At 38.7% G+C, this 26,577-nt stretch overlaps 1 protein-coding gene across 8 annotated transcripts in view; it reads left to right on the forward strand.

The window, feature by feature from the left end:
* TNIK (TRAF2 and NCK interacting kinase) overlaps positions 1-26,577 on the forward strand; it is a gene marked incomplete at both ends in the record, with an annotated part of 420,471 nt that overhangs the window by 241,992 nt on the left and 151,902 nt on the right. For all 8 annotated transcript variants that reach the window (XM_080695833.1, XM_080695834.1, XM_080695837.1 and 5 more), the window contains one exon: positions 4,193-4,249. In XM_080695833.1, coding sequence (XP_080551959.1) covers positions 4,193-4,249 — 57 coding nt within the window. The remainder of the gene's footprint in view (positions 1-4,192; positions 4,250-26,577) is intronic.

Raw genomic sequence — 26,577 nt, forward strand, 5'->3', positions numbered from 1 at the left:
GGGTGGAGCTGGGGGAACTGTCTGCATTTTCAACAACCTCACTTTGCTGTGTACTCTGCTGGAAACAAATGTATTTCAGTGACCTAGAAATGAAAGCGCTCTCTCTTCCAGGCTAGCCTCAGGCTAGCAATGCGAAAGCTGTCTTGCTGTTCCTTAGAAAATAACACCAATGGCAGAGGTGAGGCTGACGGGGCTATTTCAGACAAATTGTTGTTTCTCCTGCATTCATTTCAGGGAGTAAGTAAAGAAAGGGCTCAATCCTGTAGTACTGGAGTGAGTCGGATTTGGCCCTGGTGTTCAATTATTTTATATGAGAACAAGAGCCAGCCTAGGTCTTCACCTCAGAGTGAGGCAGAAGAAAGGAAGGGGGAAGCTGTGGGTGTGGGTGGGAGACCCAGGCCCTCCAGCCAGCGCCCAGGACTCAGTGCTCTGCTTTCCCCTTTGGGTGACCTCTGTCCTTCCCCTTTCTTGTGCACAGGCTTTTTATGTTTTAGGACACCATTTGCCACTAGGCCTTGGGTTAGGTTTTTTCTTCTTTTAGATTTAGTCTGTTCACTAACTTGTTAATGTTGGTCATTTCATCAACAATAAAATCTGAATTCATTCTTTTATTAAGAAATGACTTAATGACTTATTAAGAAATGACTTAATGGGTTGGGCGTGGTGACCACACGCTTGTAATCCCCGCGCTTGGGCGCTTGGGAGGTGGAGACAGGAGGATCGCGCAGGTTCGAAGCCAGCCATGCCGGCTTAAGAGACCCTGTTTCCAAAAAGTATAAAACAGGTCTGGGAGTGTAGCCCGGAGGTAGAAGGGCTTCCAGGAACCCCAGTACCACCAAAAAAAAAAAAAAAAAAAAAAAAAAAAAAAGACTCAGCAACTGCCGTCTAACAAGAGATTTTCTCTCATTTTTGTGCAGAATGTTTTACGAACTCTTTTGTCTCCTTTTGGAAGTTCTTTCTTTTATAATTTAACTTTTAGTTTTCATTTTTAATTTCTTTCAGAAGTGAAAGAAATTAAAATTGGGAATAATGTGAAAGACACACTTTGGTATTCCCCTGTGATTATAGTGTCCTCCCTAATTACCCTGCTCCCCCACAAAAAATAACAAACTAACAAAGTGACTGCACGAAGCAGAGATGGACAGTTCAGTGTGTGACTCGAGTAAAATATGAAAATATTGTTTTAGAGCCAGTCATGGTGGCGCACGCTTATAATTCCAGTTCTTGGGAGGCTGAGGCAGGAGGCCAGTCGCAGCTACTTAGTGAGGCCCTCTGCAACTTATTGAGAGCCTGTTTCAAAATAAAAAAATAAAATAGGACTGGAGGCTTAGTTCAGAGATAGAATGCCCCCGGTTTCAGTCCCCAGTACCGAAACAAAATTGTTTATAACCCATTTTACGTTTCACTGATAAGGATTTTGTAATTCAGGAGCCGGCTAACAGAAGTGAGATAGAGGACACTGTGTCCCGGATACGGGTCTCATTAGCTGTGAGGTTTTGGCCTCAGCTCTACAAGGGGAGGGTTGTAGGTACCTCAGGGGCTGTTTTACTCAATTTATTTGTGGTTTTATAAAGTTGCCTCCTTACACACTGTCTGCACCATGACCGTGCCTCAGGTTCTTAGTGATCTCGCGGTCAGCTGACTCCTTGCCCTGCCGTGAAGAGACTGCTTAGTCTGGATTTTAATTAGGTTTGGCATTGTCTGGTGATGGAAAAGGCAGCTCCTGCTGGCGGGTTCCTTTTGGTCCTCCCTGACCATCACAACTCTGACAACTCAGTAGCCCTTCTGATCCAGGCCTGGGACAAGCCAGGCTAAAAGTATTGTTCACCTGTAGGATCTCAGTTAATTCTACACTGTTACCTCAAGGTGTACTACATAATCATCTGTCAGACCCATCGGGAACTCTTATTTCATCTTGGAAGCAACATTTAAAATATAGGGAAAAGAGGTGCTTTCCTCCCACTTTTACAGTGGTTTCTAAAAGACCAAAAAAAATCCTAAATAAAAAAGCAAATATTTTTTGATATCAAGAACTGCCCAGTGACTTGTGTTTAAAGTGTAGCGTAGATTTCTTTTTACTGTTTCATAGCTAGCCTGGGGCAAGTACCAAACTGTAGGCTAGCACTACTCTAACCAGCTGTTGGAGGATCCTTGTAATAAAATTTTCACTTCAAGAAGATTCCCAGTAGCCATGCTTGGTGGCTCATATCTGTAATCCCAGTACTTCGGAGGCTGAGAAAGAAGGATTGCAAGTTTGAGTCTAGCCTTAGCAATTTAGCAAGACTCTCAGCAACTTAGGTAGACCCTGTTTCCAAAATAAAAAATAAAAAGGGGCTGGGGATGTAGCTAAGAGGTAGAATGCCCCTAGGTTCAATCCCCAGTACCCAAAATAAATAAAATAAAAATATATCCTGTGCCTTAAGAAATTCAAAATCTAGTGAAAGTTTCTTAAACCATGTATCTATAGAGGGGCCTCTGGTGCTTCTACCCAGACAGCAGAGTTAGGAGACAGAGCTGGCTGGATTTGGGTACTTGAACCTGTGCTTAGACCTGGAGGGATCTACAGAAGGTTTTATTGGAGGGGTAGGCTGTGCTGCAGGTGAATCCAACGTGGAAGGAAAGGTGAGAGGAAAGAAAATCAGAGAGAGGAGGAAAACCATAGAAAACCAAAGCTGCCATGAGGAAACAAGGACCCGTTAGTTGGTAACAGATGAGCAGTGACGGGTGGGGAGGTAACAGAGGACATGACCTTCAGCTGAATCTAGAAAGAAGAATAAGATCAGAAGGAAGTTGAGAAGGCAAAGGGCATCCCAGTCCAAGAAAACAGACCATGAGGAGGCAAGACACAGCACACTCCTAGAGTTGAGACAGCCGCTTAAGCTCATGCAGCTGAGATTTGAATCTGGCTGATCTCAAAAACTAGGATACACCACTTGATAGCACTATAATACAAAGCATCCGAAATTCAAAGTGATTCAAAATCTGAAACTTTTCGAGAGCCAACTAATGACACATCTGGAAAACTTCACACCTGACCTCATGTGAGGACGGCAGGCACACAAAAATTACTGTCTGAAATTAGCTTCTGGCTATATGTATCAGGTGCACAGGAAATATATATATATATATATATATATATATATATATATATATGCAAATATTCAAAACTATGAAAAAAATCCCATATTTGAAACACTTCCAGTCCCAAGCACTTGTAGTAAATAAAATGTATATGTGTACTGCATTTAGAGGTAATGGATCTGATCATCTTTGATACTGTCTGAGAGTCTGAAGTACACATTAAGTTTTGTCAAGGAGCAGGCAAAGAGAAGACTCTTCTGGGATTGCGCCCTTGTCTTCTGTTCTCTTCTGGTTTAATTGTGTGGCTGCTGCTTTATTGTTCCAAAGACACAAGAGTCCACCTTGGCCGGCGTGGTGGCGCACGCTTGTAATCCCCGCGCTTGGGAGGCGGAGACAGGAGGATCGCGCAGGTTCGAAGCCAGCCGCGCGCGCTGGCTTAGGAGACCCTGTTTCCAAATATAAATATATAGGTCTGGGATATGTAGCCCAGAGGTAGAAGGGCTTCCAGGAACCCCAGTACCACCAAAAAAAAAAGTCTACTTTGGGAAGCGGTTACTAGAGCTCCACTACTGTTTGAATTCATTGCTATCTGTTTAATTTTAGGTTTTAAGGAAAAGATAAATGAACTATCCTGAGCGAAGTATAGCAAAATTATATCCAGTTAATTTTGTTACAATACAAAATATTTTAAGAATCAAGAAAGCCAAAGTTTCTTCACCTGCTGATTTCTGACATCAGAGCCTGATTTCCCTTCCATGTCCACCTTGGAGAGGAGTAAAAACAGATTTTTCAGCATTGCATTTTTTATTTAACTTGACACCCACTGTGAAAGTAAACCCAAAGACAAAGCGGTGGAGAATACTTTACAAAATAAATACTAACTGGAAATGGATCTTCAAGACATTTAAAGATTTTCTGTGAGAGGGGTGTGTGTGTGTGTGTGTGTGTGTGTGTGTGTGTGTACATGTGCGCACGTGTGTGTGTCTGTTTTCCCACTGATTTACTATAACATTTATCTGGCCATTGTTTTATTGGTTTGGAAATTGTGGTTAGAAGTGAATGCAAATATTATTCATCAGAACTAAATATTTGATTATTTTTTTCTTTACAGGGTCGTCATGTCAAAACAGGCCAGCTTGCAGCTATTAAGGTTATGGATGTCACAGGGGTAATGTATTTTTATCTTATCATCTCAATTGCTATATATTTATAACAAGTTAGTGATAAAAATGTTTTTGAGCCGGGTGCGGTGGCACACGCTTGTAATCCCCGCGCTTGGGAGGCAGAGATAGGAGGATCGCGCAGGTTCGAAGCCAGCCTCGCGCACTGGCTTAGGAGACCCTGTTTCCAAATAAAAATGTAAAAATAGGTCTGGGAGTATAGCCCGGAGGTGGAAGGGCTTCCAGGAACCCCAGTACCACCAAAAAAAAAAAAATGTTAGTGAGAGAAAGAATCTTAAATGTTTTAGATCTTTTTCTCATTTGTGCTTCACATAAAGAAGAGTGTGCAACAGCTGACTGAAGGGAAAATGACTAAATCACTTTAGTTAAATGTAGTACCTGCACACTGCCTTAGGTAGTTAGGGTGAATAATATGTGCCAGTGATTTATATAAACACAAACATGGATATTTGCATATGAAGGCAGAACAAGGATTTCAGGGTATTAAGAGAATAATACCAAGATTACATAGAAGAGATGAGTCTTACAATTTCCCCAAAGGTGAGCAGAACACTGGAGAAGACAAGAGTTTGGAGAGCTCCAAATCCTAGTAGGATATTTAACATGAATGTTTTCCAAACCAAAATATTTAGCCAAATAATCACTTAACCACACATTTTTATTTATTATAAAGTAACACTCGGACAAAATTTTTGCCTGGTGGATCCAAAACAATCTGAGGAATAGACTTAATTTTTAATACAGTTTAGGTTTGTAATTCTTTTGCTAGATCTGTTTAAAATATTTTAAAGCCTTTTCAAGAGTACAGAGGGAAAATCAAACTTGAAAGGATTCACTGGACATCAAAAGCATGCTAATAATTTCCTATCATCCTGGGGATGTTGTAAGTTATCTGTCGGCTATACATGAAAGCTAAAAGACCAAAGTCTCAGTTTGCCCCAGAAGTAACATACTCAGTATAAATTGACATCGCTGTAGGTGAGTGAGTCACACAAAGGTATCAAGAACCAAGATACAAATAAGACACACATGTCCGTAGATCAGACTCACTACCTTTGCAGGTATGGTTTGTTAAATATATATTCAATAAATATGTTGCATGATATTTACCTACTCTAATACCATTTTCGTATTTTTATTTATGCAACACATTGTACTGACTTTTGTTTATTTTTTTATTCATTTTAATTCCTCTTTAAATTGTGTTTTATTAGACTTTATTGTGTGTAGTTCTGGGGATTGAACCCAGGAACATTCTACCTCTGAGCCACACCCATTTTATTTTTTAGTCTGAAACAGGGTCTCACTAGGTTGCTGGGAGTCTGGCTGCATTGTTGAGACTGCCCTCAAACCTTTGATCCTCCTGTCTCAACCTCCCAAATACTGGGATTATAAATTTGCAGCACCATGCCTGGCTTAAATTATGTTTTAGAGGTTAAATAAAAGTCACACAAGTAAAATATTCAATGTAACTAATAAAAGTAAACAAAAGTTTTATTCCTATATGCTTATTACCATTTGGATGAAGTTCTACTTCTTTTCGTTTGTCTAAAATACATTATTCCAGTTTCAGAAGTTGCAAACCAATTCAAATACTTACTCTCAATTACTTTATATTTCCCTAGGCCTTTACTAAAAATATAAAGCCGCATGTGGATTATATTGATCAGCTTTAAGATATCCCACTTGAAACAGGATCCAGCATGATAGAAATATCTTGTTCTGTTGTGTTGAAGGAGTGTAGAAGTTGATAGTCTGGGAACAGATGGCATTATGGGACGGAGCAGAGGATCTTTTTATCTTTCTGTTCTGTCACTAACACATGGCCTCCCTACTAAAGGTTCCTTAGTGGTTTAAGATGGTTGTTGGATTGTTATTGATCACACTCTGTGACAAGGGGGGAAAAAAGATGAGAGATACGGAGAGAACCCCTGCCAGTGAAATCTTTCCTACTTCAACATCTCTGCTGCTTTAATTGCTATATCTAGTAGCAAAAGATCCTGGGAAATGTATTTTATTCTACCAATGTGTCCAGTTAAAAATACAGGTTCTATAAGTTGGAATTAGGAAATGGAAATTGGGAATGACCTAGGATGGTTTAACACAAAAATCAAAATCAGACACAGCTTCTACCTAGAAACTCATTATAAATGTGTATACATTTTACAAAACCTCAACCACAAGAACAAACCAGACTTTATTTCACAATTCTGCTAAAGCTAGACTACTGTATTTCCCTTGGATTGAATCAGACCTCTGTAATGAGATGCACTTGGCAATTTAACAACTAATGGTTGTGGACAAAGTCCAAGACATTCGTGCTATAGATTGAATTCTGTTGTATGGCTCTGCAGAACCACAGTTGAGTTCCATTGACATTATTAATCTTGGCACATACAGTTAATGCACAAAGCTTGACCTGAGAACACTAAACATTACTCTTCTAGTTTTTGGTTCTATTGGTGAGGCTTTAAATTGCTTCAGAGAACCACCTATAGTAGTATCACTAGACCATCCCACTTGGAATGAAAAAAGTTACACAGTAATTTACTCTAAAGTCTGTATTTTCAGGCTAAGAAATGTCAGTTAGTCTTCCAAAATTGGGTTTCATTAGTCAACTAAGCCCTACAGAAAATGATTTGAGAGCTATTTTCTCAATTCTCCCAAGTCTGGTACACAGCTGATACCATTTTACAGGCATCGGACTATCAATCTATTACATAAAATGAGTTTTTATTTCAGTTCAATTCTCTCGGAGAACTCCTGCTCAGAAAAGCAGGGTAAGTTTTTGTGATTTAGTGACATCATCGAATATTCTTGAGCCTCTGATTCTTAACAAAGGCAAACACGTTATACACATCAGGAACTGGTTTTCTTATTGTCATGGTGCCTCTTGTACCATCAGATGACTTTTGTATCATACTCTTCCATATCAGAGTCAACAAAAGATTTTATTTGTGAAACTCCATGTTGTCTTTTCTGTACTGTGAAATGCTACAAAAGCTTCTTACCAATTATTATAATTGTGCTCATTATAGCTGCTCTGTTAAAACTGAGATGAATTCTCAAAGGTTGCTTTTGTTGATTGTATGCTGTGACTTACTATAAACTCCTATAGTTTATTCTAATGAAGCTGATGAAGCCATAAGCTTGAAATTAATTTTCAAATTATTGTTTTTATTCAATACCACTTATTTTTCATAGAAAACAGCCAGAGAGAGAACTGGATACAGCGCCTGTGTCCTTCCAGTTTTAGAGCTATGGCATTTTGGAATTTGCCAACATTTGCTTCAGAATTGCTGTGTACATCAGACTTGGGTTTTGACATTTTTTTTCATCCTCAAAATCATTATGGAAGATTTTCCCATTTTATTGCTTTTTGGCGATTCATTTCTCACTGGATTTATATACTACCTGCAGTGGCTAAGAGAATCAGCCCTCTAGAGTTTCTTAGAGCAGATTACCAGCCTCATTGCATTAGCTATGCCTCTACGGTGCCCACGAGACATGCAGATTCCTGGGCTTGCTGAAGAATTTCAGGGTGCATCTTCCAACTCCCCTGGGTGCCCCACATATACCAAAATTACAGATCCACTTTGTTTCGATCTTGCATTTATTCTTTTCTGGCCACCAGATGTGAAGAGACTGTGGTTCATTGATAATCTTGTAAAAAATCTCCATTTTCATTTGGATAAAAATTCCTGGTATAAACTAGTTCCTTTACAATGAAACCCTAAAGTGCATAAAGAACTTAGTGAAACAACGTAATATTGTAAGCTTTGACCTTTACAGTAACTGGTCATGACTACATTACTCAGGAAACTTTGGCATTTGGTACTGAAAATGGGATTTACTGGCTTATATACACCAAAAATAAAAGCACATGCTCACAAACCCCCCCGAAGGAGCCAGGAAGTGATCTGACACAATGGAGAACTTTCCATCACTGGGCTCTGCATTTTTCCCACCAATAGCCCCAGGCTAGTGTTCTGATTGGCTTATTACCATTAGTCTCAGCAGAAGCTCCAGTCTGAATAGCAGTGGTCTCCCTGGGAGCTTGGTCCCATCCCTGAACCAATCCGTGGTTCTCTTCAGCCAGGTCTGGTTTGGATGTCTGGTTCTGGAACCTACCACAGGGACTGAGATTAGTTAAGTAAGGCTAATTCCTCAAGAAAAAAACTGAAAGCTAGAACAGAAAAAAGTGGGTAATCTTGCTGGGTGTGCAAAGACAGAATTCCATTAATATTGTATTGTATCACTATTTATAGTGTATGTTTTTATGTTTTTATTTTTATTTTTTGTGGTACTGGGGGTGGAACCCAGAGGCTTTCTACCTCCGGGCTATACTCCCAGACCTATTTTTGGAAACAGGGTCTCACTAAGTAGCTGAGGCTGGCTTTGAACCTGTGTGATCCTCCTGTCTCAGCCTCCCAAGTGCAGGGATTACAAGCGTGCGCCACCATGCCCGGCTGTAGTGTATGTTTTTAAACTGATTTGATTCATAAGTGCCCTTCTAGTTACATTTTTATATTCCAACTGAAAATAATAATGGTAGCAAACACTGAGGACTGATCATTATAGGCCAGAACTCATTGAAATACTTTCTGTATATTAAAATTCATTTGATCTCTCAACCACCTACAAAGTAGGTTTTATTAATAGTTCTATTTTAGAGTTGTAAAAACCATGCATATTAGATGTCTTGCCCAATGTGGCATGGCAGTCAACTGGTGGGGAGCAATTTAACTCCATTCCTTTAAGCCCATCCTCTGAACCTCATTGCTACAAGCCCTTGATTAATATAGAATGTTATTTCATGCTTAATTTAGCATGATTCTTTTTTGTTGATTTATTAAGCAAGAATCTACTAAACACTCACTTTATGCCAGTCATTGAAAATTCAAAGATGAAAAATGGTCCTTTACCTGAAGAGGAACCCATGATAACAGAACCTTGCCCTAAATATTTATAAATAAAACTTGTGCCTTTTGTAATAATTGGTTACAAAACCCATAAATAAGGTTGCGTATGGGGTTTGATGGGGCTGTCCTCAGTGATTAATGCCTGGAGGATACTCAGACAAAGAATTCCTGGACCGGGTCACAGTGTGTGCCAAGGCATGGAAGCTGAGGGAACATGTGGAAACTGTATGTAGTTTAGTTTTAATGTTAAAAAGTCCCAATAAAGGACTGATATAAGATGAATCTGAATTAACTATGGTCAGGTCATGAAGGAATTTGCTACAGGAACAAGAAGTTTACAAGGTTTTAATTTTGGGTTTGTTTTACAACACACCGCTTTGATATAGTAGTCTTGGGGAAAAGCCAATATATAAAACAGACATATGGGGTTTTCTTTCTTCACTGGGATTACAAGGTCTTAAGCCCTAGCCCTTTTGCCCCAACTACTGCCACAGCTGAGGCAGGAGCCAGAGGTTGAGCAGGAAAGTATAACATGGTTTGTTTCACCTTTTGGCCTGCTGGGAAGATCCGTAGTCCTGATTCATGGAGTTCCCGTTTTGTTTTACCAAATTCATATTTCATACAGATGAACCTCAGGACAAGTCTCTATTGTATGTGTGTGTGGCAGAGGAGGCACTGAGGATCTGAGAACTAAAACCAGGGGCATCCTTTCTCCAAGCTAAACCCCTAGCCCTATTTTATTTTTTATTTGGAAACAGGGTCCTGCTAAGTTGCTGAGGGATGCACTGAGTTCCAGAGTTGGCTTTAAACCTGCTCAGTGAGACCCTGTTTCAAAAAATATAAAGACTAAAAAGTAGGACCAGCGGTGTAGCTCAGAGGTAGAATGCCCCTGGGTTCCATTCCCAGTACCACACACACACACAAAAAGTAAACCCTAGGATCTGGGCATGGTAGCACACTCCTGCAGTCCCAGTACTTAGGAGGCTGAGACAAGAATATCATAGGTTAGAACAAGACTCTCAGCAACTTAGCAAGACCCTGTTTCAAAATAAAAAATAAAAGAGCTGGGGTGCACTTTGGATGTAGAATGGCCCTGAGTTCACTCCTCAGCACCCCCTCCTAAAAATAATTAAGCATTATAGCAGAATTCTGGAAAGAAGTGAGGCTAGATTCCAGAAGATGAAAACCAAATTCAAGATTTTATTCATTCAAAATACGTGAATGATTAATGAACAAAAATGCAATACTCTGGGTGATAGAGACAGATGTACGCATTATCTGCTGGAATCTTACATTTCCGCATATTGAGCAGTACTTAACAGTTTAAGAGTTTAATCCTAGTTCTGATTTACTTTCAAGGAGTGTACAGAGTATTAAGGGATAATTTAAAAGGCAGAAAATCTAGATAAGTGGGCTGACAAAACATTTTCATAGGAACTTTTCACAGAAAAAAGATAAATGCCTTTGTTTTCCCATAATACTGTGTACTGAGGCTACTTCCAGTGTTTCAACTATGTATGCTGCACAGCATGCATGACCTGGAAAGCTTCTAGAGTTCTAAAAATGAACAAGCTGAGCTGCCACTCCACGAACACTCCAGCACCTGTCCTTTCCTTACACACAGATTTTACCCCTTTGTTGGCATATGTGTGTCTGGGTCTCTGCACATTCAGGCATGGTGGTGTATGGCCTTGATGTCGGGATCATCATATGTACATGGTCACATACTGGAGAAGTTGCTTAAAAGCAAAAGCGTGGAACTGCAAGTCGCTGTCTATACTCCCAAAGTAATAAAGACAAGTACTTCTTTTTAAAATCATTTTTGAGTCACAATGGTTTGTACTTCAGTGGTGCCTTTCACCCATGTCCCTTGAAGCATTTGGTCAAAATTATAATTAACACTGCCAGCCTCCAAGTGTGGTTCAGAAGCACATGAGGAAATTGGCATGCAGCACATGGGAAACTTCGAATCATTGAAGCGATGCTCAAATTCAGATGTGCAGAGAAGTTCCTCAATTGTGGGCCATGGGATCTCGTTTGGAGGTCTTGTCCCTCCTTTGGAAGTCTGTGCCCCTCCTTTGACCTGCCAACACTTTTCCATGTTTCTGTCCTTCTTTTGACTCTTCTTGGCTCATTCTTGTTCAGCTCTGATACATTTTTTGTGGGTTGACTTCTTCAGCAATATTTTTGCTTTTTTCTTATTTACTTAAAAATCATATTTTGTTTTTCCTTCATGGACAATACTCTCTCATTTAAAGGCTCCTGACTACAGTGAGCCCTCAGCCAGGAAGAGGAACTGTGCATTTTCTATTATTGCACATAGTAGGTGCTACACAAAATGATGAAATATGTGAACATAAGAAATCAGAGAAAATATCAAGATATAAAGAAAAGAAAGCCAAATGAAGAAGAAATCTAAATTTCAGGCCACAGAAAACTTGTTAGTTATTTTTTCCAGAGCCAAAGCTGAAAAGGGAGATGTTATATCGATTACATCATTTTTACTGTTAGAAAACACAACTCATGATTGGATTAAAGATGGAGGAGTAAAGAAAGACAACATGTTTTGTTTCTCTGAGTCTCATAACTCAACTAGCAGAAAAACTGTTCACTGGCAAGAGAAGAAAAGCAGTCAGAACTCAACAGAAGAAAGACAGTGGAAACATGGAGAGCACAGAGTAGGAGAAGATGGTGACTCTCAGAGATCAACTCCAGCAAAGAAGCACCAGAATCTTGTCAACCAGTGACTACAGAAAATTATTATCAAAAGCAACAGCACTTTTTTCTCCACACTCAAGTAATTCAAGATTTGACTCCCCAGATTGCCCAGCAAATCCTATGGTTGCAGCTGAACACACCCCTACCTACAGCTGAACACACCCCTACCTACCAGAACTTGTCAAGGCTATGAGCTTAAAAGCATCCCATTGGGAACCTCTGTGGCTACAGGAACTTGAGTGACAATGAAAAGTGAGCTGCCAGATCATCCTTTGGGGGAAAGTTCTATAGTCAGCCACAGCAGAAACTTAAACGAGCAGACAATCCTCAGGGACTTTTGGGCAGGAAGAACCTAGGGTTGGCAGTTTGCCACACACATGCAAGGTCTCCAGGATTCACCACAAGAATGCCAGCAATGGTGTCTGCAGGTTGAAATAACTCAGCCAACCCCTACTGAAGGCCAGGAAGACTATAAACTCATATCTAGTATTTAGGTGCCCCAGGAACCAAGGCTGGAGGCCTTCAAGGTATCACATGATCACAGCCACTCGGAGCAGCAGCAGTGTTCCTAGGGCTAAATAACTGAGCTATCCAAGCCCCAGTCTAAGAATGATACAATGTCTCCCTGCCAGATGTTGGGCCCTGAAAACAGGGAGGCCAGGGGCCAGGAGGGGTTCATGTGATCACAGCTCCAGGCTAGGAACTCAACACTCTCTCCAACAGCAGATTTTGTGCCTGATTATCATGTGTGCCTGCTGATCATGCATGCCAGTGACTGACATTACTCCACATGATTGTAACCACCATAGAAGTGTTGGTGTTCCTGGGCCAACCCAATTATCCAGGCAACAAGTTTGGAAAATAATAATGTATGGCCCTGCTGGGCTTATCCCCAGTGGCCACAGTAGCCACAGATGTTAGCGATCTGTAGAGTTTCAGGGATTCATGCCATCTGAGCAGGGTTGGTGTCTATGGGACATTGAGTCTCAACCAGCAGGATTCAGACTTTGAAAAGGAGCATCATAGCATCACAGTATCTGGCCTACAGAATTTAGGCCTGGAGAGCATGGTGACCTGCAGCCAATCTGAGACTCCTTTTTCCATGTGCTAAGGACTATATCTTTTTAAAGAGGATCTGGGGGAAAAATTAAAAATTTTGATCATGAGACATATTTATACTGGCAAATATATACCTTCTGCATAGGCCTTTTATAAAGGGATAACAGATAGACACAGAACTCTCTCAAGAAGAGAAAGAGGATGCCAAGACCTCAGAAATACAAACCTGAGAACTCTAAAAACATGATAATGAATACCAGCAAGGAAACAATAAACTTTCACAACTCACCAACAGGTGAGACCACCAATATTGATCTACAGGAAGGGGAAATCAGAATTTTGAATTTCTCTAGAAGGAGAAATTAGAATTTGGATTTTCAATATGTTCAAAGACCTCAGAGATGAAACCAGAAAAGGTGTATAGAAACTGAAAGAACATATGAGTTCGAGAAATTGAAGCCCTAAGTAAGAACCAAAAAAAGGCATTGAGTGGAATGAAGGAGAAAATAAATGAATTAAAGACCTCAATAGAGCTGGGCATGTTGATGCATGCTTGTAATCCCAGTACTTGGGAGGCTAAGACAGGAGGATCACACAGGTTTGAAGCCAGCCTCAGCTACCTAGTAGAGCTCTCAGAAACTTAGTCAGACCATGTTTCCAAACAAAATATAAAATAGGTCTGGGAGTATAGCCTGGAGGGAGAAAAGCCCCTGGGTTCTAACTCCAGTATGAAAGAAAGGAAGAAAGAAAGAAAGAAAGAAAGAAAGAAAGAAAGAAAGAAAGAAAGAAAGGCCTCAATAGAAACCACCTCCAACAGGTTAGACAGCATAGAAAATAGAGTCTCATTCTTGGAAGACAGCTTATTCAAAACTGACCACACAGTTAACAATATCCAGAAAACAATACTGCAACATGACCAGAGCATTCAAGAAATATGGGTAACATGAAATGACCTGACTATGGATAATAGGCATTTAAAAAGGTCTAGAAGCACAAAACAAGGATATTAGAAAACTCTTCAGAGAAATATTATCAGATACTTTTTCAAACATATAAAAATAGTTGGACATTCATATACAGAAAAAATTCAGGACATCAAGACAAGATCATAGAACTTCTCCATGCCACAAAAATAATGAAAATCAATAACATAGCGGCCGAGGAAATAATTTTAAAAGCATTGAGAACAAAATAATACATATTATTCAGGAGCAAAAAAATAAAGAGTAACTCTAGATGTCTAAATCCAAGTCAGAAAAGCCAGGAGTGACTATATGTACTCCAGACCCTGAAAGGAAACAACTTCCAACCAAGACTGCTATATACAGCAAGTATTCATTCAAAATTTATAAAGAAATAAAAACCTTCCAAGACAAGCAGAATCTAAAAGAATTTATGACTACCAAGCTGGAACTAGAAAAATACTTAAATAATACACAAAGAAGAAGAAAAAGAAGTAAATATCAGAACCAGAGAATGGGCAACTAAGTGAAGAAGGAATAATACTATATCAATCAGAAAATATAATTCAAAATGACAGAAAACAAAATCATTTCTCAATAATAACATTAATGTCAAAGGTCTAAACTCCTCAAATAAAGGGCATAGATGGGCAATGTGGATCAAAGAACATATACCAATTATATGCTGCTTGCAAAACAAAAACCACAAACCCACCTTACAGGCAAAAATATCCATAAGCTTAAGGTAAAAGGATGGAAAAGATACCATTAAAATGGAGACCGAAATCAATCCTCAGAAGCAACACTCATTTTCAACTAAGCAAACTTTAAGGTAAAATATATCAGGGGAAACAAAGTGAGTCACTACTTACTAATAAAAGGAACAATCTAAAAAGAAGATTTAATAATATCAAACATTTGTACCCCAAATGTGAGTGCACCCTCTTTTAAAAAATAAACACTTTGGGATATTAGGTCTCAGATATACCCAAATATAATGATATTGAGAATCCTTAAAACACTACTCACACCACTAGATTGATCTTCCAGGCAAAAATGAGTAAAGACAACTGCTGGGAAGATGGCGATGGAGAAAAACAGTGTTTATGAGTCCTGCTAAAAATCGATCTCTATTATCACAAAATCATAGCCAGAAAACACAAGCAACAGAGAAATAAAAATTGTAAATACAAGGGACAGAGAAAAAGAAGGCTAGAAGAACAACCAGAGCCCAGAAGAGAAGGCAGCTCGCATTGCAGTAGCAGAGCCGTGCCGGAGCCATCTTTCCTCGCACGCAGCACCAGGCTCCAGAGAAGAAAGGGACCCAGAACAGAGCTCAAAAATCAGAAAAGAAACCCACCAGCCTCACAGGGGAGGGCACAGCAGCAGCGCCCTATCGCCACAGAGACAGCGAGTTCACCGCACCCTCGACAACTCCAGATTAGCACTCTCAACAAACCACCAGGCTCCAGAAAAGAAAGGTAAACAAGGAGCTGAAGTGAGCAGCTGTGGATCATACATGTGTAATTCAGCAGTTTTTTTCAGCACAAAGAATGTCTAAAACTCCCAGTGGCCAAGCTCATCACACCCTCCAGGGACTCAGAATGCAGCTCAGAACTAGAAAAGAAATATGCCAGCCTCACGCCAGCCAAGGGTGTGGCAGCAGCACCACATAGCCAGTGGTGAGTTCACCATGCCTGCGACAGCTCCAGATCAGCACACTCAATAACCTTAAGTGAAATTGTGGCCCCTAAAGGAGAAATCCCAGTACTGTACCCCGAGGAATGTGTGCAGCTTGGATAATCTCCCTGGGACTGAGATTTTGCAGTCCAACCCAGTGAAGGAGTAGCAGTGGCAGAGATACCACACCCTAGTTGCAGTTCCTCATGGGAAAATACCCAGCCTGGTACCCCCATGGTCTCACACAGCCTCGATTAACTCTCTGGGTCTGAGACTTTGCGACACAACCCAGTAAAGAAGTAGTGGTGACTGAGATTACCACAGACTTGAGATCCAGAGCAGCCTAAGTGAAGTCATAGTGACCCAGGGAAGAACCCAGAGAAGGCACAAACTTCTAAAATCATTGGAAAGAGGAATAACAATGGAGTAATGAATGCCCACAACCCCACATCAGAACCTGATAACAGAAATACAGATCTCTCCAGAAGATCAATTCCGGAATATAACTGTAGAAATAATAAAGGACCTTCAAAAAGAATTTAGAGAGAGTTTAAAAGAAATAAAGGATCCAATCATTGAAGTAAAGGCCTCAATTCAAAGTATAAACAATCAATTAGACCACATGGAGAATAGAATCTCGCTTCTAGAAGATGATCACTCCAAAAACGAATGCATAGTTTAGATTTTAGAAAAAAAATCCGACAGCAGGAATTTGACATTGAAGAAATATGGGCCCATTTTAAGAGAGGTAACCTAAGAATAATTGGAATAGAGGAGCAAAAAAAGGTGAAATGAAAGGGATCAATAATCTCTTCTAAGGAAGTAATAGCAGAAAATTTTCCAAACATAGAGCAAGAGGTTGATACACAGGTCCAGGAAATGTATAGAACTCCCTTTAGACAGGATCAGAGAAGAGGATCCCCATGCCACATAATTGTCAAAATGACCAATGTGGAAGCCAAGCAGAGAATCTTAAAGGCAACAATAACAAAAGGCCAAGTGACATTCAGAGGCAAACCAATTAGAATCACTCCAGACTTCCAAAACCAAGTCATGAAAGCCAGAAGGGCTTGGAGTAACATATTCCAAACTCTGAAAGAAAACAACTTCCAGCCAAAAATTTCCTACCCAGCACAATTATTATCTATCAAATTAGATGGGGAAATAAGAAGCTTCCATGACAAACAGAAACTGAAGGAATTTATGTCTTCAAAACCAGCGCTAGAGAAAATACTCAAGGAGATTAAATGCAAAGAAGAAATAGGAAATACACGCCAGAACCAAAGAAACAAGATTTTCCATCCAGCAGACAACTAAGAAGAAGAATAAACAGTATCTAAATCAAATCTTAACAAATCTAAGTAAAATCTTAACATGTTAGGAATTAAAAATTATCTCTCAATAATCACACTGAATGCAAATGGCCTAAACTTCCCAATAAAAAGACATAAAGTGGCAAAATGGATTAAAAACCAGAATCCATCCATCTGCTTCTTACAAGAAACATACTTTACAAGTAAAATTAGTAACAAACTCAAGGTAAAGGGCTGGAGCAAGGTAATCCATACTAACAGAACTCAAAAGCAAGCAGGAGTAGCAACTATGATATCAGACAAGTTAGGCTTCAAACCCAAATTTATTAGAAGAGACAAAGAAGGTCATATTTTATGGTAAAAGGAATAATCCAGCAACAGGAGGTAACAATAATCAACATCTATGCCCCAAACATAGGTGCAGCTACTTTAATAAATCAAACTCTTTTGACATGAGGTCACACATAAATCTCAATACAATAATACTGGGAGACTTCAGCACACCTCTCACAACATTAGACCGATCTTCCAGACAAAAGGTCAGTAAAGATGCCTCAGAACTAAAGAACACCATTAACCAAATGGACCTGTTGGAGACATATAGAATATTTCACCCAGCGAACAGTGGAGTTTACATTTTTCTCAGCTGTTCACGGAAACTTCTCCAAAATAGATCACACCATGGGACACAAAATGAGCACTAGCAAATTTAAAAAATGTTACATACTTCCCTCTGTCATTTCAGACCATAATGTAATAAAACTAGAATCAACTATAAGAAGACCCAGAGAAACAACATAAACATGTGGAGACTGAACACTACACTTCTGAATGAAGAATGGGTCATAGAAGATGTAAGAGGTGAAATCAAGAAATTTCTAGAAACAAATGAAAATAAAGATACAACATATGAAAACTTCTGGGACACTTTGAAGGCAGTATTAAGAGGAAAATTTATAGCACTGAGTGCTCACATAAGAAAAACAGAAAATCTTCAAATAAATAACCTAACGACACACCTCAAAGCCCTTGAAAAGCAGGAACAATCAAACCCCAAAGCCAGTAGAAGATAGGAAATTATTAAAATTAGAGCAGAAATTAACGAAATAGAGAATAAAAAAACAATTAAAAAATCAACAAAACCAAAAGATGGTTTCTTGAAGTAATTACCAAGATAGATAAACCTCTAGCCAACCCAACTAAAAAGAATCAATCCCAATTATGAAGATAAGAGATGAAAAAGGAGACATTACTACTGACAGTGTAGAAATCCAGAGGATTATCAGAAACTATTTTGAAAAACTATACTCCAACAAAATGGAAAATCTGGAGGAAACTGACAACTTCCTAGATAAATAAACCTTCCTAAACTGAGTCAAGAAGATATAGAACACATAAACAAACCAATAACAATCAAAGAGATTGAAAGAGCAATAAAGAGCTTACCATCAAAGAAAAGCCCAGGACCAGATGGTTTCCCAAGTGAATTCTATAAAACCTTTATAGAAGAACTAACCCCAATACTCCTCAAACTATTTCATGAAATAGAAAAAGGTGGGACGCTCCCAAATACATTCTATGAAGCCAACATCAAACTAATACCAAACAAAATAACAGCAGTTCAAGGAAGGAAAACTACAGGCCTATATCTCTGATGAACTTGGATGCAAAACTATTAAACAAAATACTAGCAACACACATTCAAACCCACATCAAGAAAATCATACACCATGACCAGGTAGAGTTTATTCCAGGGATGCAAGGCTGGTTCAATATACGAAAATCAATCCATGTAATTCATTGTATAAACCGAATCAAAGAAAAAAATCATATGATCATTTTCAATACATGCATAAAAAGCATTTGATAAAATTCAACATCCATTAATGATAAAAACAGTGCAGAGAATTGGAATAGAAGGAACATATCTCAATATCATAAATGCAATCTACAATTAGCCCACCGCCAACATCATATTAAATGGGGAAAAACTTCAAGAATTTCCCCTAAAAACAGGAATGGGACAAGGATGTTCATTATCACCACTTCTCTTCAATATAGTACTAGAGACTCTAGCCAGAGCAATAAGGCAAGAAAAGGAGATCAAAGGAGTACAAATAGGAAAAGAAGAACTCAAACATTCACTATTTGCAGATGGCATGATACTATATTTAGAAAACCCAACAAACTCAACCAAAAGGCTTATAGAACTAATCAACAAATTCAGCAAAGTGTCTGGATACAAACTCAGTCTTAAAAAATCAGAAGCTTTCCTGTACATGAACCATAAATCCACTGAAAAAGAAATTCAGAAAACACTACCACTCAGGATCTCCCACAAAAAAATAAAATACTTAGGAATAAACTTAACCAAGGAGGTAAAAGATCTCTACAAATAAAATTATAAAACATTGAAAAAAGAAATTGAAGAAGATCTTAGAAGATGTAAAGATCTTCCATGTCAGGGATTGGCAGAATAAATATCATTAAAATGGCCATACTCCCAAAAGTGATCTACAGATTCAATGCAATGCCCATTGAACTACCAAGATTATTCCTCACAGACAGAAAATTCAGTCCTTAAATTTATTTGGAATAACAACAAGCCCAGAATAGCCAAAGTAATTCTCAGCAACAAAAAAACATGCAGGAGGCATTATAATACTTGAATTTAAACTATACTACAAAGCCATTGTAATAAAAACAGCATGGTACTGGCACAAAAACAGATACATAGACCAATGGAAGAGAATAAAAGACCCAGAAACAAGTCCACACACTTTCAGCCAATTGATTTTTGACAAAGTGGCCAAAAACATACACTGGAAAAAAGATAGCCTTTTTCAACAAATGGAGAAAATTGGAAATTAATCCCACTTTCTGGCTATGAAAAGCGCTGGTTTTGTGGTAATGGAGATTGGTTGTTAGCGGGGCTCTTAAGCCCCGCTTTTCTCGGTCGCCATCTTCCCGGAACCCACTTTCTCACCCTGCACAAGAGTCAATTCAAGATGGATCAAAACCCAGAGACCATGAAGCTCCTTGAAGAGGGCATAGGTCCAACACTGCAACACATAGGCACAGATAAACACTTTCTTAACAATACCCCAAAGGCACAACAAATTAAAAGGTGAATCCATACGTTAGATTGCAAGAAACTGAAGAGCTTCTGTTCAGCAAAGGAAACTATCAAGAACCTCAACCAAGAGCCAACAGAGTGGGAGAAGATTTTTGCCACCTACCCCTCTGATAGAGGACTATTATCCAGAATGTATTAGAACTCAAGAAACTCAACACTAAAAAAAAATCATCCAATAACAAAATGAGCAAGAGAACTAGACACTTCACGAAAGACGAAATTCAAATGGCCAATAAATGCATGAAGAAATGCTTAGCATCATTGGCAGTTAGAGAGATGCAAATCAAAAATGCCCTGAGATTCCACCTAACTCCAACTAGAATGGCAATCATTCAAAACACAAACAACAACAAATCCTGGCGAGGATGTGGAGAAGTGGGAACTCTAAAACATTGTTATCAGGAACAAGACAAGGATGTTCACTATCACCACTTCTTTTTTTTTTTCTTCTTCTTTTTTTTTTTTTTCTTTTGCAGGTCTGGAGATGGATCCCAGGGGCATTTGACCTCCGAGCTACACCCCCTGCCCTATTTTTATTCTATATTTCGAGACAGGGTCTCACTGAGTTGCAGAAGGCCTCACTAGTTAGCTGAGGCTGTTTGTGAACCGCGATCCTCCTGTCTCAGCCTCCCAAATGCTAGGATTACAAGCATGCACCACCACACCCGGCTACTACTTCTTTTTAATATAGTTCTTGAGACTCTTGCCATAGCAATAAGGAAAGAGAAGAATATCCAATGGATTTATATAGGAAAAGATGAAGCAAAGTTTTCTCAATTTGCAGATGGCATGATCTTATATTTAAAAGACCCCAAAAACTGAACCAAAAGACTTTTAGAGCTGATCCACAAATTTAGGAAAGTACCAGGATACAAAATCAACCTTAAAAAAATTAGTTTTTTCTATGCCAATCTTGATTCCACTGAGAAAGAAATGCAGAAAACAATTACATTCACAATAACCTCAAAAACAATAAAATACCTAGAAATGAATCTAACCAAGGAGCTAAAACAACTCTACAATAAAAATTTATAAAACACTGAATAAATAAATTTTAAAAGATCATAGAAGATGAAAGGATCTTCCTTTTTGGATGTGAAGAATAAATATTATCAAAATAGCCACTATAAAAATTTTTCTACGAAACAATTAAATTCCTATCTCCCCGCTGGCTAATGATCTTGAACATTTTTATGTATTTATTGACCATTTGTATCTCTTCTTTTGTGAAGTGGCTATTCAATTCAGTTGTCTATTTCTTGATTGGAATTTTTGCTAGTGTGGAGTCTCCTGAGCTCTTTGTATGTTCTAGATATTAGCCCTCTATCAGAGTGGTGGCTGGTACAGACATTCTCCCATTCTGCAGGCTTTCTATTTAAGGTTCTTGATGGTTTTCTTTGATGAGCAGAAACTTTTTAGTTTTATGCCATCTCACTTGTTAATTTTTGCTTTAATTTCCTGCACTTCATTAGCCATCAGGGAGATGCAAATCAAAACTACACTGAAATTCCATTTAACCCCAAACAGGGTGACAAGCATAAGGAAATCAAATAAGAACAAATGTTGGTGGGAGTGCAAACTAGTTCAGCCACTATGGAGATCAGTGTGGAGATTCCTTAGAAAACTGAGAATGGATCCACCATATGATCCGGCTATACCACTCCTGGGTATCTTTCCAAAAGGGTTGAAATCAGAGAACTACAGTAACATATGCATACCCATGTTCATAGTAGCACAGTTAGCAATAGCCAAAATATGGAACCAACCTAGGAGTCCATCCACAGACGGATGGATTACAAAATAATGGGATATCCACACAATGAAATTCTACTCAGCAATAAAGAAGAACAAATTAATGTCATTTTTAGAGAAATGGAAAGACCTACAGTATGTTAAGTGAAATTAGCCAGCAACAGAAATGGAAATCATATGTTTTCTCTCATATGTAGAAGCTAGTGAGTAATTGGGATGCCAGAGGGACTTTAGATAATGGAGAGAAATTCCAGATAGTGAAACCATAGAAGTGGTCTAGAGGAAGGCAAAGGAAGAGGAAGGATCAATGAAGGAATCACTTCCACAGACATTATGCACAGATGTGAAAATACGAATGTTAATTTCTGTACCCTGTATGGGCAAAGGGAGAGTGGGGAGGGAGCTAGGGTGCTGTGTGTGTCTATGTCACTATCACTCTGATACTACATTATGATACTACTCTGAACTACATTATGATGCACCAATAAAAGTATAAGAAAAATAAATGAGGGAGAAACCAAAGTAAGAAGAAAGGAAGGAAGGAAGGGAGGGAGGGAGGGGAATGGAAGGACAAACCAAATCATTTCAGTTCCTATGGGCTGTTACTGAATTGTAGATCTAGGACTTGAGGATGTAATCCACCTCGTTTCTGGTGGACTACAACCAAATGAATGACATGCTACAGTTAAATCTTTCTTACTCCTGCGTTACTTGAGTTTAGACCTTTTTATTTATTTTGTTTTTTAAGGAGTCATTTACCTTTTTTAAAATGAATTCATTTAGCTTGGGGTTAATGTATACAATAAATCCATTGTTACACACAGAATGTCATGGCTAAACTCTGAGTTCTATCTATGCTGCAGTGAAGAGGGGTGGAATTAGGCAAGTCATGGGACCACTGGGCATGTTTCATACATCCATACCTACACGGATCACAAATGAAAACGCCTGAAGATAATCTGAGGTGATTCACACTTGCTTAATTTTTCATTTGATTTTTTTGTTACTAGAAATGGAACCCAGGGGCATTCTACCTTCGAACTACACTCCCAGCCCTATTTTTTATTTTATTTTTTTTAATTTTGAAACATGGGCTCACTGAATTATAGTAGGTGAGGCTGACCACGAACCATGATCCTCCTGTCTCAGCCTCCCAAATGCTGTGATTACAAGCATGCGCTACCATGCCCGCTCATTTTATTTTTAATTTAAAAATTTTGTTTTGGTGGTACTGGGGTTCCTGGAAGCCCTTCTACCTCTGGGCTACATTCCCAGACCATTTTTTATATTTTTATTTGGAAACAGGGTCTCTTAAGCCAGAGTGGCTGGCTTCAAACTTGTGCAATCCTGTCTCTGCCTCCCAAGCATGGGGATTACAAGAGTGCGCCACCACGCCCGGCTATTTTTAATATATTTTAACATTTAATAAACAGTAACTTAAAAAGCGGACCTCACACTGTATGTTATATTATCAACTTTGAAAATAATAGAAAATGCCAACCTCTTAATTCCAATAACAAGTCACCACATTCATGTTCCGAATATCAGTCAGAATAAATATCCTACTGAAATTTAACTGCAAACTCTCTAAAAAAAAACTTTGCTAGACGGGCCCAGTAGCAGACACCTGTAATCCCAGTTCTTGGGTGGCTGAGAAAGGAAGATATCAGGTTCAAGGTCAGCCTCAGCAACTTGAAAGTTCCTCAGCAGCTTTGCAAGACATTGTTTCAAAAATAGAAAACAAAAGCCAGGCATGGTGGCACACACTTGTAATCCCTGCGCTTGGCAGGCAGAGACAGGAGGATCACACAGGTTCGAAGCCAGCCGCGCTAGCTTAAGAGACCCTGTTTCCAAATAAAAAAGTATAAAAATAGGTCTGGGAGTGTAGCCCAGAGGTAGAAGGTTTTCCACAAACCCCAGTACCACACACACACACACACACACACACACACACACACACACACATATATATATATATATATGTATATATATATATATATATGTATATATATATATATATATATATATATATATATATATATACAAAAATGGGTTGGAGGTTAGCTCAGAGATAGAATACAGCTTGGTTCACTCCTCAGTAAAACACACACACACACACACACACACACACACACACACACACTTTACCATCTGTAATTATTTATTTTAGGAAATGTTACTTTTTCTCTATTCTCTCTTAGAACTGAAACAAAACTGAAAATTAATAAGATTTGAAGCTGTTCTGTTACTTTATTTCATAAATTCTAATTTTATATTCACTAAACAACCCTTTTGTTGCCAGATTAACTGTATCAATATATATTATACAGTTAGGTTTATAAAGCAAATGTGTATTTATATAAAATTAGTTTTCATGTATAATATATTGGCATGATGAATAAAAGTCCCATTGGAGGGAGGAATTTCACTACTACAAATCATTACAAAAAACTTTGAAACCACTTTCTAGGTGACAGTACAGATCTACTAGTAATGCTCTTTTAAATAAGTTGTTTTCATGTTTATATCATATTCAGTCAGTGCTCCAGGTGAAAATGATGGGTAGGTTGACACAAATACTACCTAGGGTAACAGTGCTCTAAGAGGCTGATGAGCAGGAGCTGAGGGGTCCCAGACTGTATCCCCCTGGACGCATTTATTGTGTGTGGCCTTTATCACCTATGCGCTTTATCCATTCCTCTAGACTTCATATTGACCAGGCCCTTGGATTGTAATAGACTTTACCTAGCTTTATTCTTTTTCCATGGATTGAGGGTTAAATGTTGAGCAAACTCTTTGTTATGGAGTACAATAATATTAAGTGTCTAGTTAATTCCTTTTTTATTATAAATACTTGTGTGTGTCTCCTTATATAGTCAATTTAAACTTAAAACTCCCTCCTTCATCCTTCAGAATCAGTCATAAGCAAATATTATCATATGCTACAGAGTTTCTTATTTGGAGGACCAATGTAAGAGTTTTCTTTACTCCTGACTTAAGATGCTCGCTCCTTTACTCTTTTGATTAGCATTTTGGTTTTAGTAACCATGAGTAATTGCCCTCTTGTATAAGAGTTTCCTGTGTAGAATTAAGAATACCACCTTTGGAGTTAGACAAGTCTGGATTGAATCTGAGCTCTGACATTTAACATCACTGAAGTTGGGAAAGTAACTTAAACTCTCAGACTCGTTTTGCTCATTTGCAAAATCAGATAATTAAAAACACCTGCTGGGTGTGGTGGCACACAATGGTACTTGAGGAGGCTGAGACACGAAAATTGCAGGTTTGAGGCCAATCTCAGCAATTTAGAAGGACCCTCAGCAACTTAGGGAGACCCTGTTTCAGAATGTAAAAATATTAAAAATAGCAAAGGATTTAACCCGTAGGTAGAAAGCCCCTTGGTTCAATCCAAAACAAAAACAACACCTACTTCAGAGAGTTGTTTCCAGTATTAAATAAGATAATGCATACAGAGCCCCTGGTGCCTAGCACTGCATACAGCTGGCTTTAACTGTATTAACAGTTCTGAGCATCACATCACCACAGAGGTGGTCACTGACATGAAAGCAAACTCTGGAACCACTGTTTCTTTGTATTTGAAAACCACCATCTCTTTGCATGGATTCTTATCCTCCTGGAGGCCAGTCCTGGTTTCCCATATGCTAGAAGGTTCTCTGCAAACCCAGGAGAGGGTCAGCCCCAAAACACAACTGCTTTCCAGGGCTCTATTTCAACACATTTGTTAATGTCCCTTTGACCAAAGCAAGTTATAAGACCCAAGCCTAGCTTCAAAAAGAGCAATGGACTCCACCTCTTGAAGTGTGTGTTGGGGGGAGCCAAATACTAGGGCCACATTTTTGTTGTCGTTGTTTTCAGTCTACCACAAATGGAAAATGATAAGCAGATTCTCCTGACCATGAGGAAAAAAATCTTTTTATATTGATATTAAAGCTATGATTTAGTAAGACTTCATCTTCATCAAGCCCCGAGAGATGGCTTAAACAGGCTTCCTGTTCCTATTTACAGCTGGAAATAACTGACATTTGAAGGGTTTAAAGACAATCCCTGAAATTAACACAATAAACCAGACTCTGAAGCCTTCTGGTTGAAGCAATAAATCTTTCTAAAGTACTGGACTTGGCTTATTGAAATTACTCTTTTAAAATTTGAGAGAAGTTGGTACCACTACCTTATTTTGTGCTATGATCCAGTAGCCCCTAGATTCTCAACTGAGCCTGGTTCCTGGGCTCAGTACTTAAGATATAGGAATAATTCATTTATAAAATACAGGAAGCTCCTCTCCTATGACTCCCTCAGTGGGTCCTTGTGAGAGGCTGGGCTGTTTGTGGCCTAAATGAATTCTTGTCATCAATAGTATGAACCTCCTTTCAATTTCACAGAATTGCTTATTACCATCAGCGCCTCTGAATCCCTAATTAACTGCATGCCCACTACAAGACCACAGAAGGTGGAAATCAAGGTGGAATACTGGAGCTCACAACCATGGCTCAGGGTGTCTTCATAACTGTTTGCAAACAATTCAACTTAAACTAAAATTTTAAGTCACATCCATTCCTGCTTTCCTATCCTTTTATTTATTTATTTGCTTGTTTGTTTTTATTGAGGTTGATAGTAATGTTTATTTTGTATTATACTTTATATCTTTCACATTACCTCATTTAATTTCTGAAAAAAATGGGCCTTGTCATACACATATTTCATTATAGATGAAAAAACCCAAGCTCCAAAAAAGCAGATTATTTTCCCGAGACC

This window comes from Muscardinus avellanarius (genome assembly GCF_963383645.1).
Source record: "Muscardinus avellanarius genome assembly, chromosome: 5".
NCBI classification, from domain to species: domain Eukaryota; kingdom Metazoa; phylum Chordata; class Mammalia; order Rodentia; family Gliridae; genus Muscardinus; species Muscardinus avellanarius.